Consider the following 15,724-nt stretch of genomic DNA (forward strand, 5'->3'; position numbering starts at 1 on the left):
TTCATTACATGTGTTGTATATTATTCTTCTCAAACTATTATAATATGCTTTGTCATTTTATCATATTTCCTGTGTTGCCAATTAAACCCAGAGCACCCAATCAGATCTGCAACCAGGAAAACAATGAATATTTAATTGCAGGAATGGACAAATCCCAGGAAACCCTTATTCCTCAGATAGAGCTGTAGTGATGAGGGTCCCAGGAGTCCATCATCATTTTATCGGTGAGATGGTTGGTTGCTACTCCTTGCTACTCTGAGTAGATGAAGTGAGTGAATAATGACAATGGAATAACAGTGGAGTGTAGGTATGGGTGTGAAATGTTGTCAATCTTGATTTAGTCATGAGTGACATTAGTAGTTTCAATTTGACTGGAGTTTGCTAATATTGTCCTTTAATTGTTTTCTTTTTTCCTTTTTTTCCCCTTCTACTGTTTAAACTGGATAGACGTTTGTCATTTTTCAACCAGACTAAGGGCTTGTTCACACTTGACTACATTTTGAATGATTAATAAATGCTCCTATAGTGTTAGTATGGGCATTAGACTTGCGTTAATGAGACTGTATGGGTGTTAGTGTAATGTTCTGGTACCTTTGGTTACCCTAATTCCTCTTTTCCTAAGTGTATGCGCCCCACCATTCTCCTTTGGTAAGGTGCGCATACACCTTTAAGACTGATGCTGTCATCACTGAGCGCCGCTGGAGCGGCTATTTCAACCTCCGGGGGTCTCACTCACATGTTCGTTCAACGCCGCATAATCTGCCTTGAAGCTCTCATGCTTGCAAGCATACCTCGCTGTCGGAACCACGCTGCGCTGATCCCTGTATCCCGCTACCGGATCATCCGCTCTTGCCGAACCTCTCCTCTGCTACATTGCTACTAGTGATAAGTACCCCACAGGGGAAACCTCTATAGCCTTCATACTAAAGCTTACACTATCTAGCTCTGCATACTAAGGACTATTACTACATCTGCATTATCTAAGATTGCTGGCTCTTGAGCCTACTACCATCTGCTCTTGCACTGGGTTGGTCTCTCCTGTATATTCACCTGCTACTCTATCATCTGCTACCATACATGATTGCTAACCTATCTGCATCCCATCTGCTACTATCTTACTTTCAAGAACATTCCTTTCAAGTGTCTGTCATCTACCATCTCTACCCAACCTGTCTCTTCAGCCTATCATCACTATATTATTATATACATAAGTCACTCTAGGAACATCTTATTGAGTGTGTGTATCTACTTGCTGAATTGAGATCATCCACACATGATGAGTCTTGGGAGTTGGGATTGGTGTCTCAGCGTTTCTCTACATGACTACTGAAGTGGAATATTTCTGCAGCTGTAAATCCACATTATACATAAAACGCAGGAGCGTTACAGTTAGACTGGCACCAATGAGCTTTAATAGGGGTATTAGACTGGCAACAATGAGCTTTAGTAGGGATTTTAGATTGGTGTCAATGAGCTTTAGTATGGGCGTTAGACTCACATTATTGAGCTTTAGTATTGGTGTTAGACTGGCATCAATGAAATTTAGTAGGGATGTTAGACTGGCGTCACTGAAATTTAGTAGGGATGTTAGACTGGCGTCAATGAGCTTTATTAGGGATGTTAGACTGGTATCAAAGAGCTTTAGCATAGGTGTTAGACTACCATCAATGAGCTTTAATAGGGTATTAGACTGGCGTCCATGAGCTTTAGTATTTGCGTTAGACTGGTGTCAATGAGCTTTAGTAGGGGTGTTAGACTGGCATTTTGCAAGTGTTAATGACAAGTTAAAAATGCTCCCCAAATGCCCTATGAGCATTGTAGTTTTAAAGCATTTGTTGAGTGTTAAGGCGCGTTAAAATTGCTCCACAAATGCCTATTTCATGACAGGAAATAAACTAATCCTAACACCCCGCAACCACACCACAAACACCTACGAGAACGTTTGTGAAGTGTTACAATAGACTATAATGGAAGGCATTGAAAGGCTTCAAATGTCTCTTGACTCGACATGGGGCTTCATTTTTTAAGTGAAGCGATGATAACGCTTCATGTTTCGATCATGTGAACAGCACTTGTTCTGTCCATTGTATCACATGCATAGGCATTTCAGGGGCATTTTTTAACATCCCTCAAACACCTGCTTTTAATTGCCAGTGTGAAATTTATAACTATTTGAGATTTGACTTGCGGCAGTACAAGGCAAAGCCTAAAAAAAAAAAAAAATCATGAGAAATGTGAAGCTGCCCAGATAAGCAGGAAGATGTAAAAATATATATATATATATATATATATATATATATATATATATATATATATATATATGGGGAGTGTGGATTGTGGAAACACAATTTAAGAGATTCTTCTCCAAGCACTGTAGATTTTTAAGGATTTATTTTATTATTTTAACAAGGGACTGGCATGCTTACCCAACCTTCACCCATTAGGGTACAAAGCTGAATGCCTGGTGTGCTGGGATTCTATCTGTTGTGTGTATATACAAAAAGTCCAAGTGTTGATAATCAGGACCCCCTGAAAAGGAAGTTTACCAATATGACACTGAAATATCCAAACCAGACAATCCTTGTGCTGCCAGTCCCAAGCATAGGATGTAAATGCAAAATAATGAAACACTGAAAATGGACAGCGCAAAGGAATGTCAAAGGGAATCAACAGACAGCAATCCATGATAAATGTCAATTTATTGAACAAATAAAACCAGGGATTGCTAACATGTTACCACATGGGTCTGGATGGCGATGAGGGCATTGTAGGATGGTGAATGCCAATGGTCAATGCGGGGTGGTCCAATGCTATACCGCTCGGAGATGTAGGGGTGTACAAGGAAAGGGACCCATTGTGGGGTGAAAAGAGGATCCTGACTGGTCGCCGTTGATGCATAAACAAGCCGTGGTCCTGGAGCGCCAAGGGTAGCTGTCAGGTCTGTCTGGAGACTCTAATCGTCCCTCTGGTTTCTGACCGGTAGTCTTCTTATCCCAGTATCAGGTGGATGGGCGGTTGAGATCCTACAGCCAGAAATATGGGACCTAAATAGAAAGTGCACACAGGCTATATCAAGGAACATCAAACAAGCACTCACAGTTATTAGAGAGCGAACCAAGGTCAGCTAAAATCCAAAGGAGTAGTCCACGAGGCAAGGTCAGGAACAGGCAGAGTTGGCAACAGCAATCAACGAAATAAAAAGGAGTAGTCCAAGAGGCAAGGTTGGGAACAGGCAGAGTCAGCAACAGCAATCAGTGAAATCCAAAGGAGTAGTCCAAAAGGCAAGGTCAGGAACAGGCAGAGCCGGCAAAACCCAATCAACAAAATCCAAGTTTATCACCAACACCCAGGGAACAAGACCTATACATGGGCAAAGACAGGAAGGGGAAGTTAAGATTTATAGGGTCACCAGATTAGATGACAGCCAACAGCTGGACACAGGGTGGGGCCAGCATCCAAACTCAAGGAGTAGAAAAACAAGGGTGTTACGCAAAAGGAAGTTCCCCAGTGGCACAGGCAATAGGGAACCCTCCAAGGAACACCAGGTCTCAGGATCAAATTCCAGACATGGCGTGACAGTAGTGTGGTGGTGGGAAGTGATGTCACTCAGTGGGACGGAACTAGATGCATGGAACACAAGCAAGCCTATTGCCATGACTACACGTTTTGCGCACATGCGCTTTGTCAAGTCTCACAAAACGCGTAATCACGGAAACGTACTTGCTTGTATACCATGCTGGTTCCTGCATCTGGCTCTGTCACACTGAGTGATGTCACTTTCGGGCACCACGCTACCCTCGGCGCTCCAGTACCACATCTTGTTTATGCACCGACGGCGACCGGCCAGGATCCTCCTTTCACCCCACAGTGGGTTCCGTTCCCTGGACACCCCTACATCTCCGAGAGGTATAGCATTGGACCACCCCACATTCAACTTTGGCATTTACTATCCTACAATGCCCTCACCGCCATCCAAACCCATGTGGTAACGTGTTAGCAATCTGTGGTTTTATTTGTTCAATAAATTGACATTTATCATGGATGGCTGCTTGTTGATTCTCCTTTGACACCTCGTTGTCATTCCTGTGCGCTGTCCATTTTCAGTGTTTGTATCTGTTGTGTGGGAGTTTGGGGGAGGACATGATGTTAAAAATAAAAACAACATCTCTCACTTCAATCACGCCATCCATGGAGCTGCATGATGCCTAATCCAGCTCCTGTGGCCACCAGGAAGCAAACCAGCGTGGACCGCAGGCGGATGTGACGTCACCGGAAGACGTCACCAGAAGACGAAGAGTGGAAACAGTCAGGCAGGGAAACAAGAGCAGGCTACGTGCTCGGAGCTACAGCTCCTTCTACAGGCCTGGTGGCCACGGGACAACCGAAGGAGCTGGATTTGGCATCATGCAGCCCCATGGACGGCGTGATTAGAGTGAGAGATGGATTGAAACGGCTTCTCCTGCTTATATCATCCTATGAGCCCACCTCATAACACCTACATTCTGTGAGTTTTTATTATTGTGCAACAATAAATTGCTTGGGTACTACTACACTTGGGTGGCGCTTCCTTTCCCTCCCTTCTTTTATACTTTTGTTAAAGTCTCTTTACATTTTTCAAGCTGCTATTTGGACTATTTGTTTAAAACTCAAGGCATAAAAAAAAGAAAAGGACATGTTTGAAATGACATAATGAATGGGCCTTCTGTTTGTAAACCAAAGTCATTCTAGCTATCACCTGTCAAGTAGAAGCATTGGAAAACTGCTACAGGACAGAATGTATTAATGAACGGAAATTACTCACATTTATAGCTTGATGTTGATGAAAATATTCTAATCCTTGTCTGATGATAACACTTTTAGATGCCCCAACCACAATGACCAAACAATCACTGTGCTGGAAAATGGAGTGTCCCTTAGAGGTCGCTTTTCACTTCAAGTGTTTAAATTTCTGGGAGGATTCAGTCAGGTTTATTTACACTGCCAGGTCGGCTTGTGTGACACCTCCAGCAATGTCTGCTCACCTGTGAGTATTAATTGTTAACTTATAATTCTTTATTTTAATGTTGGGAGTTCAGGAAAACAGCTTAATTCTAAGTTAAAACTGATTTAGAAACCCTCCTTTTCAATCTGCAGCTGTTGTAATTTTCTGAAAATGCAATACAATATGGCCGCCTGGAGCTGTTCTGTACACAGAATGTATACTGACCACACCCCCAGAAACATCATTTCCTGCTTGTGTGGTTGGCTCACCAATTTTCCCAGAAGTCTGTAGCACTGCCCCCTTGAGGGCTGCTGGATTTCTCACCTTTTCGGGTCCCTCTGGGTAGCAACTGCATGCAGAATCTTAACACTTTACTCTCTGGCTCAGTCAATGAACAGTCTAGGAATAAAAACTTTATGGGAAAAAAAAAAAGAACAGTCTAGGGGTTGTTGTTTTGTTGTTTTTATTTTATATAGGGAAGGGAGAAGGGAAGAGTGGGATACAGGCAGTCCCCGGGTTACAAACAAGATAGAGTCTGTAGGTTTGTTCTTAAGTCTAATTTGTTTGTAAATCGGAACAGGTACATTCTTTAAGTTTAGCCCCAGCCAAAATAATAATCTTTAAATTTTTTGGATAGCATTGGGAAGGGTTACCACTCCTGTACCATTTTTTTTTGCTGTCTGTACCCCTGTTCAGAAGATTTCACCTCACTTTCTGTCCCTATGACAACTGGATTTTGAAAATTTTGGGTTGATGTGGAAACAAAGATTAGTGATAAAGCTTCAGTGGAGACACCTTTTTCCCATGCAAACTCTTACAGGAGTGGATTTCCCTTCCTGTAGAATATCAGGCTTGCAATTGAGAGGTTGTGGGTTTGATCCCTTGGCCAGCAGGTGATTTATAAGTGGAATTCCTTCAGGGAGAGTGTAGTGAGTTTAACAGCCACCCCTGAGCCATGATTGGCTAAAGACACTTGCCTTTGGCCAATCATGGCACAGATGATTTGATTGGCCAAAGCATGGAGGGCAGAGTTCATGCTTTGTCCAATCACATAATGCACGGCCAGTGCTCAGTGCATTATGGATGCGTGACCTCGAAGTTCCCGCGAAGAAGCCCATTTGTTCGCTATTCGGCGAACGGGTTGTGTTCAAGTCAAACTTAGATTCGACTCGAACACGAAGCCCATCCCTACTGATGAAAAATTTACACTATGGACATGTTTTTATAGAGGACATTATTGCAGCGTGTGTGTATTTACATTGTTTTTTTCTGTGGATGAGTAATAAGTGATACTACTTGTGTACCCAATACTCGTTAAGGTTTTACTCATTTCGGGATGAGCTGAGAGTTGGCTGTTCAGGCATTTGTCTGAATGCGGAAGGTTTAGGGAATTCAGTATGAAAAAATGTGACAGTTTCTAGATGTCAGTGGTTGCTGAAGAAGCAGTTGGAGCTTCCACCTGCTGAGTCCTTACCAGTGACCTCACACCTTTCTGCGGAGCACCGCCTAAGAATTCACTAGACTCTTGCTGTAGGACGTGCTACATCAAAAGTGACATTTACAAAAAAAAAAAAAAAGCACAGAGACCCCTCCAAAGGTCCCAAGAAAAACATTTAGAAGACATTTAGAAGAGTCTTTACCCTGTTATTTTTTTTTTTTTTAAGAAGCTGGGAATGAAATGTCATTTGCTGGCAATTTTATTATTGCATCCCACTCGGCATGCTTTTTAAAGGAACAGGAAAATGTTCATGTTTCAAACATTTATCCACTTACCGACCTGCCACGTAGACCTACGTCGGCTGACTTTAAGTGGTTGTACCGGGATGATGCCTCTAGCTAGAGGCATCACCCTGGTACTGTTTTTTAGAGCCGGCGGTCAGTTTACCGGCGGTAATGACTGATGCGGCTCGGGAGCCACTCAATTGTTACCCCAGCGAGCGGGAGGGGACGCCCCCCTCCCGCCGCCTTCCGCGGCTCTGCCCAGGTCTCCCGATCCACCGGGAGATCCAAGCAACCAGCCGGCATGTCCGCCGGCTGGTTGGAGTCCCGATCAAAGCTGGATGCGGCTTTGATTGGGTCTCCGATGACGTAACCCGGAGGAGGTGTCCATGACGTCACATCCGGGTTACTCGGCTGCTAAAGGATTTAAAAAGTGACAGTATTAAAAAATGCAGTTTTTGGCGTTTTGAATACATTGAAGTGCAGTGGAGAGGTTTCGGGTCTTTTAGACCCCCTATCCCTCCATAAAGAGTACCTGTCACTGTCTATTGCTGTCACAAGGGATGTTTCCATTGCTTGGGACAGCAATAAAAGTGATCAGATTTTTTTTTTTTTAAAAACCTGTGCTAAAATAAAAAATAAAAAAATGAATAGGAACAAAAAAATTATTTTTAGACAACCCCGTCACCGTGAGCTCGCGCACAAAAGAAAACGTATATGGAAGTCACGCCCGCAAATTAAATCGCTGTTCAAACCACACATGTGAGGTATCGCCGCGATCGCCAGAGGAAGAGAAATAATTAAAAAAAAAGAGCTACACTCTAACTCTAAACTGGTAACTGTTAAAGAATTTTAAAGCATCGCCTATGGAGATTTTTATTGACCGTAGTTTGTCACCATTCTGCGGGTGTGCGCAATTTTAAACCGTAACATGTTTGGTATCTATTTACTCAGAGTGACATCATCGTTCACAATATATAAAAAATGGGCTAACTTTACTGTTTAGTTTTTTTTTTTAATGCAGTGAAATATAATTTTTCGTAATTTTGTGAAAGACCGCTGTGCAAATACCGCATGACAAAAAATATTGCAATGACCGCCATTTTATTCTCCAGAGTCTTTGCTAAAACAAATATATATATATATATATATATATATATATATATATATATATATATATATATATATAATGTTTGGGAGTTAGTAGTTTTCTAGCAAAAAATACTGATTTTAATTTGTGAACAAAATGTGTCAAAAATGGGCCCGGTAAGTAGTTAAAGAAAATCACTGCTCCTGGCTGAATGAAAATGTATTGTATTTTTTATTTTTTTTTTGCATTGCCACATCTACCCTAGGGCTGTTACCACCTATGTTATTTTTTTTTTTTTTTTTTTGATTCCCCCTTGCCTACTAACCCAGAAAATAGTCTTTTTTAATTTGACAGATGTGACCCCCAATGATTTCTGTGGGATCTTGGGATGGCATCTGAACATCTTTAATGTTGGCAGAACACTGCTCAAGCCAAACCCAGGGCAGTTAAGCTCATTGCTACCCTGTTTATTTTAAATGGGGATTCCAGATGGTGACAAGTCCTCCCACACCCTCAAAACCACTGGGCCAGTAATGTGGGGAAGAAGCCCTTGTCACCATCAATATGGGATATGTTGCTTTACCAGGGGGAAGGGCTTGGAAAGGTACCCCCAATGCTGCCCTCTCAATGCTGATGCATGTGTCCTGGTAAGGTTTACGATGGGAGCTTAGGCTTGCAACCCCTCCCTTTCCTGACCTACTAGGCTGCATGATCAGATAATGGGTTTTGTACAGATTTTAGGGGGCTTATACTTATATCTTTCCTTGCTTTTTTGCATGTAAACGATTTAAAAATCTGTTATCTTTATCTTTTTATTTTAGTATATCCTACAGGTGCAACACTTGCAACCCAAGCATGTTATTTAACAGAATTGTGCATTTTTAATATTTCACTTTAGGCTTTATTAAAAAGCTGCTTCCCTCTCAGCCACATATTTATTTGTTTATTTATTTGCTATGGCGCAAATCCCCCAGGGAAGTGGCCAGCTATCCATACCCTTTGGTTGACAATCTCTTCCCTATTAGCCTTAAAAATGGAGAGATTTGATTTTAAAGATTTGCCACCTGTTGACTTCAACGGGCATCACATTAACATTTACAATTTGCATTCAAAATAGAACCCAAGAACGTTCGCCTATCACTAGAGGCAACAGATCGAACTGTGATAGTTAATAGATAGTTTCCTTTTTAGAAAATCCAGAATGAGTTGCAATACCGGTTTCAAGTGTGTAACTTTTATTCAATGTTTTAGTACAAGAAGAATTTTTATAGATCATAAAGAAATACATTTTAAATTATAAGGTAATTTTATATGGCAATAAAGATAACTTTAATCTAAAGCCTTAGAGGTTTTTATGAACTTAATCAGAGAAAATCATAAAGAGTGTCTAAGAATTCCGAGGAACTTTGTATCTTGGGGTGGTGGATCCTGATGAGGATCACAGATACCGGTTCCCCATCAGATCTGCTCCACTTGTGATTAACAGCAGACAGTGGATGGATGCTTCGCCAATAGACAGCCTGTAATTGGCTATAGAATCCATCCACTCTCTGCTGTCAATTACAAGGAGGGAGCCGACCCATGGAGACAGAGTACTAATGTCTCAGCTTCCCTATCATGTTCCACCCACTGTACCATCACTGATTGCTAGGAGGCTGCTCAGCTGCTGGCTGTGGACATTTTGTGAAATTACCTTTAACATTAAAACTAAGGCTTTTTTTCATAAAGTTGGAAAAACTATTTATAATAATGAGCAGAAAAACAGAAAAGTTTGACTTCATTTAGGCCCTTTGCTATGCAGATAGTAATATGAAACTAATTAGACTGACAAACATCTCTATTATTGTTCCTTGGTAAATAATTTGATGACCCATTTTCTGGTTTTAGAGTTGTCCTGCTATGAGATCGGCTTCGGTTGACAACAACAATGTGAAAAATATAACTATTGGACCTATATTCCAGAAAGGTAGGATCTATTTTTATAAATAATATTTTTGGAAATATCTGAGTGTCCTATACATTTTACTTTGTATATCAGTTCTAGTTCACAAAAACAATGCTTACCAAAAGAAGGTTTTAGTGGTACGGTACAGGACACAGGATCTTTAGTCGTTGCTCTGGGTATTATGCATCTACCTTCAGGTGATTGGACACTGGTAAAAAAAAGAGAAATCTACAGGGACATCCCCCTATATAAAACCTCCCACTCCCAGATAGCCACAGGTTTTCACTAGAGTTAGTTTGGAAAAATGTCCTTTTCTGATGGAGCTTTTCTCAGTCCAATGATCCCTCTAATTGCTGCCCCATACCCACTGCAGATACTTTGCAGCAAGGGTGGTTAAATCTTCTTGCTGTCGTTCAGCAGCTCCTGTCACAAGGACTAAAAGAGGAAAATATACAGGAAATCTGCACAGACATTTTTACAGTTGCCAAACCAAATGGAGGAGAATGTTCCAATTTGAATCTAAAGACTCTCAATGCGTTCAGAAGTTCCACATGAAGACTATCTTCTACTCCTTCTTTCTGGGAGACTTTTTGCTTCAGTAGGCATTTGGGAAGCCTACTTGCACATTCCCATCTATCCTACCCATCAATGCTATCTAAGTATTACAGTGGGCGATCAGCATTACCAATTTGTCACCCTACACTTTTACCTGTCCTTGGTTTTTCACAAAGGTGCTTGCCCCAGTATTAGCTCTGCTCTGCTGTTCAAGGAATTCATGTTGTGGGTTACCTGTATGATCTCTTGTTAAAGAATCAGTCTTCCATATTCCTGTCAGCTAACATCCAGTGGATAATGGAGATTCTGCTAAGCTTTGGCTTGATCCTCAGCCTATGAAAGTCATTGCTGGAACCTCTTCTCAAACTTTGGCCTGATGTTATACATGGCCCAGTCCAGGATCTTCCTGACCTGGGATAAACGTCTGTTTCGCTTTGTGCCTTCATGATTCTCCTGGATTCAAAGGTTGCTCCATTGAGGCAGTGCCATATGTCTACTTTCACCCCATACTGTTGCAACTCACCATTTTGTGAGCATGGAACAAACAGGCCCAGTGCTTGGACTAATGCATCTCACCCCAAACACAGACTCTCCCTTTGGTTTGGAGTTTCCAACCCAGTGCTGGACTCTCTCCCACTGTAGGCTTTTATGTCACGTCCACATAAAAGTTCAATAAACATCCACAAAGCTGTAAGACCCAACTTGTGCAGAAATGGAGGACATCTGACAGATCAAGGATTAACATGTCCCACTGCACCTCTACAAGGATCAGGGAAGTTCCACACACATTAAGTAACATAAAAGAAAGCATGGGTGCAGGAAGATGTCAGTATCTTACAACTTTCATAGAAAGGGAATATATTATCCTCTTACATTGTAACAAATAATGATGGGCACTCCGTCGTACAGTGACCCAGGCACAGTGGGAGATAACAGTGTCGGGTGCAGTGTAAAGACAGAGCCTGAACTGACAAGAGGATAGAACATAGCATAACACAGCAATACCACTGTGAACAGAGACTCGGGACACGATCCCACCCACGGTAGTGGGAGGGGCTACAGCAAGCAATCTACTATGTGTTATGCTATGTTGTATCAGCCAGTCAGTTCTGTCCTCACACTACATCCAACACTGTTATTTCCCACTGTGCCTGTGTCGCTGCAGTAGCAGCAACGTGAGCAGTCTTAAAGTGGTTAAAGTTGGAAGATGCCAACATATTTCTGTGCCATTGTTCAACTGTTATGCTCTGAGTCTGCTGAGCCTTTACTTTTGGATGTCCTAGTGTCAGGGATACCACATGCAGGCATCCAGTAAGGGTGATCAGATCAGTTGGCTGCACTAAGGAATCAGGACCCAGACGAATAAGGTTTAAAAAAGCTTATTACACCAAAAGACACTCCAATACCAACACCAGTAGACCATCAACAAGACAATGAAATATAAATGTGACAAGGCAAAACCCAAATACTAACCTAACTAACGATATACAAAAGGTGGGAGCATACAAGAACAAGACAGGCCAGGGACAGGAGACAAGAAGAGCAGGAAGCCAGGTACAGGAAGCCAGGTGCAGGGAACAGGACTCAGGACTCAGGGTACAGGGAACAGGACTCAGGGTCAGGGTACAGGGAACAGGACTCAGGGTCAGGGTACAGGGAACAGGACTCAGGATCAGGGTACAGGGAACAGGACTCAGGATCAGGGTACAGGTTTCAAGATCAGGTTCAGGCTCAGACAGGGACACGGCCTGCAGGTAAAATACTCAAGCCCTGAACCTCAGTGAAGGGAGGGCTTATATTCCCTCAGTAGTCCACATCAGGTGCAGCCTAATTAAATGTACAGTCCAGCTGCTGGGAGACACCCACTGGTGGGCACCGAAACTGCGCCCATCAGTTCCAGGAAAAACAGTGCCACCAGCAGGTGACCAATGTAATGACACCGATCCTGACACCTAGTCTAATGACTAAAGATTCTGTGTCCTGTAATGTACAACTAACAAAATTACATTTTTGACTTACCAGTAAAATCTATTTATGTGAATACAGAAAGGGTCACAGCCCCCCCCCCCCCCTCTAAACTGCATTTTGCTTGTTACAAAACTGAAACTATTCTTGAGTAGGAGGCACTCAAAAGGAGGATGTATCTGCAAACATCCCTTTTCTGTCCAATCACCTGAAAGTATCTGCATAATAGCCAATGTAATAAATAATGATCTTAATGCACTCCAAGAAAAAGATTTTAACAGTATGTCAAAAATCCTATTATTTTCCCTCCCTCGTATAATTATTATACGCAGTTTTTACATTTTTTTCACTTCCCAACCCACACATTTAACTTGCACTATTTTTACATTACATGTAAAAGTTAGTGCGCTATTCTAAATAAAGTAAAAATTTGATGAGAAGTATGACAAAAGCTTATATGAAATAATCCAAAAAAATCCTGACAGTAATAATTAGATAATCAAATACATATGTGTGAATCATAAATCGTGCAATAGCTCCAAAATCATATAAAACATAATCAAATGGCAAAAGAATAATTAATGTGAAAAAAGAATCTTCCAATAAAAAAACTATAAGCAACTTTGAATTATCCGTGAGTCTCTTGTGACATGCAGTGCTTCTTTAAAACCAAACATAGTCAGTGTACAAAAAAAAACCCACCATCCACCGTGTATCCACATGTGAATGTAATGAGCGCTCACATGCAGCACATAGGTAATGTGCAGTATTGGGCAAAATCTACCGGGGGGAGGTCCTATGTTCTCCCTGGGATCCTCCTATTATTCACGGCTGGTTATGCTGTAATATGTGTGTAATAATATTAAGTCAATCCACCTAGGTGGGTCTTTCCCTAGGATCCTCCTCATAATTGGACTGAGAATGCTGCTGTACAGAGTGCTCCAGTGTCCGGGAAGTTAGGTCCCTCCTGTGCAGTATGGCAGAGTGACATAGACTTGATGCTGAGCGGGGTCTGTGTCACTGTCATGGGACATCTCCATCGTCTCCCTGCTGGAGGGGCTATCCCAAAGAATTGAATCAGCATTTGGAGGAGCTGAGGCTCCTTAACAGGAAGTATATGTTTAGATAGTGGAAATTTCCTATTAGGAACAATACTGCTATCATCATCACCCATACATCCAAACTGAGAGGATATTGGGCGCCCTATGTCTATTATCCAAACACCAATAGAATCTCCTGGGGAAGCTGCATAGTGAAACGCGTAGTGATCCATAGGCATCTACACATTAGAACCCTTTTGACCCGAACACAGGAGGTTGTTCTGGCTTGTGACCCACAGACATCAGACCCTGGCACATGCCGGCCAATTTATGGGTTCTCTTGGTTTAGGAGCATGTTGTATAGCACCAGGGCTTTTTTTCAGCTGGAACTTGGTGGAACTCAGTTCCACCACCTTTGGCTCAGGCCCTCTGCTCCCTGCATACCACAGAGGGAGCAGAGGGCCTGAGCCAAAGGTGGTGTGTTTTCCAAGTGCAGTATGGGGACAAAGGAGATGCCGGTGCCTGGGGTGCAGTTTGAATGCTGACAACCCCACTGGATGATCTCCATGCAAGTGAGAGAGACAAAGCCATCTACAGTGTGAGGGGAGGTACTGGAGAAGAAGAGGGGTAAAAGTGAGATGTGGATGTGGGATACCGAGCTATACAGCTGTGGAAGAAGGCTGAACTCTGCACTCTGTGTGTAGCGCACCCCTGAACCCTTCACTGTATAAGTAGCACACTCCTGAGCTCTGCACATAGCATACCCCTGAACTCTGCACTCTGTACATAATGCACTCCTGGTACTTGATGCCCCCTTTAAGACCCTCGCATTGTTAGTGAAATTTTTACCAGTTTGGGGAGGGGGTTTGGAGGGGGGTCATGTTTGAGTTCCTGCACCTTTCTTCTAAGAAAAAAAGGCCTGCATAGAACTTTTGTGTGTATTCACTTATGTGATGGTTTTTATGAATTACATTTTTCTAGTATGCTACTATAATAAATATTGTATGTGTTTATATTCCTGAGTATTGAATATTTATTTATGAGATTAACAGTGGATGCCTTTAAAGTCCTATTACCCTTAGGGGTTTTTCTCTTTTACCTTTCTACATATTCATTGGATGTGGCCCCACTGCATACAGGGTCATGTCTCAATGTTTGTACTGTATATATGATTTTGGAGCTATTCTACGATTTATGATTGGCACATACTGTATGTATTTGATTATCCAATTATCCCTTTCAGAAATTTTGGGATTATTTCATATAAGCTCTTGTCATACTTCTCAACATTTTTTTTTAGGTTATTTAGAATAGCGCACTGCCTTTCACATTATTATATATTTGCATTCAGGTTTGAGGACTTAGTTTTGGTGGTAGCAGCAATTCTTTATCTTTTATTTTTAATCAAGATATAAATAATTTACTATCCTCTGGCTATATTCCATTAGCCAACCTTAGCAGCGCATTAGTACTTATTCATTTTATTTTACATATGATTTATATTTATAGAGGGCAAACAAAGAACTAAAACAATGGCTAAACGTTTAAAATAACTTGTTGATGTAGAAGTAATGGAATGCTATTCTGTTATTTCTTTTATGCCTATTCCTTTCTTTGTAACAAATTGCATATAATGCCTAGGCATCATTTCAGCAGCTCGTACAATCTGATAAACTAGAAGTAATTGATAAAACTTTCTAAACCCCTGTGGAGTCCAATCGCAAATTGATCACCCTCCTCGTTAACCCTACGCGGTGGGCTTATTAACCTGTCCCACGGTACTACAATAAAGACACAGGTATGCACAGTTTTAGAGCATATTATTACTCTTTGATGTATTTATCAGGTATATATACCCGCCTATACAGGATGGTCTCCCCACATGTGATTCAATTTTTGGTGTTCCTGTCCCCCAGATTACATTAGCCCTCATAGGATTCAAGCAAACCAAGACTGTCTAACCATTATATCACTGTATATCAATGTTGTGTCATTGTATGGTGCATATGTCTACTAGCTAATGCGGTATCAATATTGATGATTTGGTGATATATCTGTTTATGTTTGAATGATTTTTTGTCCACTCTTTTATACAGAGATATGATTAGCTCCCGATGAAGCTTTTTACATAAAGCGAAACATGTCGAGCATCGCAATTATCTACCATCCACTGTCCAAATATTAAAGGGACCCTGACGGACGACAGTTACTCTCCTGTCACCGATCACATGCCCCTATGCGTGATGTAGTTGGATTTAATTCTTTCATCTTGTGCAGATTATTCTTGTGCAGATTATTATATGTATTTTTTGTGCTTCTCTTTGAGGTATATGCATCTCTAATGTTGATTTTAATATATTCTTCTAAATAAATTGTTTTTTTTATGAAATCGTGCCTTTAAAGTCCTTGCCTGGTTCACACTCAAATTT

The 15,724-nt window shown here is 41.5% G+C and overlaps 2 protein-coding genes across 2 annotated transcripts in view; one reads left to right on the top strand and one right to left on the bottom strand.

Moving 5' to 3' along the window:
- LOC309557608 (uromodulin-like) overlaps nucleotides 1–10,290 on the top strand; it is a gene marked incomplete at its 3' end in the record, with an annotated part of 51,161 nt that extends 40,871 nt beyond the window's left edge. Inside the window, exons 8-10 of the mRNA XM_082260400.1 lie at nucleotides 4,861–5,023; nucleotides 9,678–9,756; nucleotides 10,109–10,290. Coding sequence (XP_082116526.1) covers nucleotides 4,861–5,023; nucleotides 9,678–9,756; nucleotides 10,109–10,290 — 424 coding nt within the window. The remainder of the gene's footprint in view (nucleotides 1–4,860; nucleotides 5,024–9,677; nucleotides 9,757–10,108) is intronic.
- LOC309558391 (uncharacterized protein) overlaps nucleotides 1–15,724 on the bottom strand; it is a gene marked incomplete at its 3' end in the record, with an annotated part of 897,500 nt that overhangs the window by 719,006 nt on the left and 162,770 nt on the right. The gene's annotated exons all lie outside the window — the stretch shown is intronic.

This window comes from Pelophylax lessonae (assembly GCF_965119305.1).
Source record: "Pelophylax lessonae genome assembly, chromosome: 6".
Taxonomy (NCBI): Eukaryota; Metazoa; Chordata; class Amphibia; order Anura; family Ranidae; genus Pelophylax; species Pelophylax lessonae.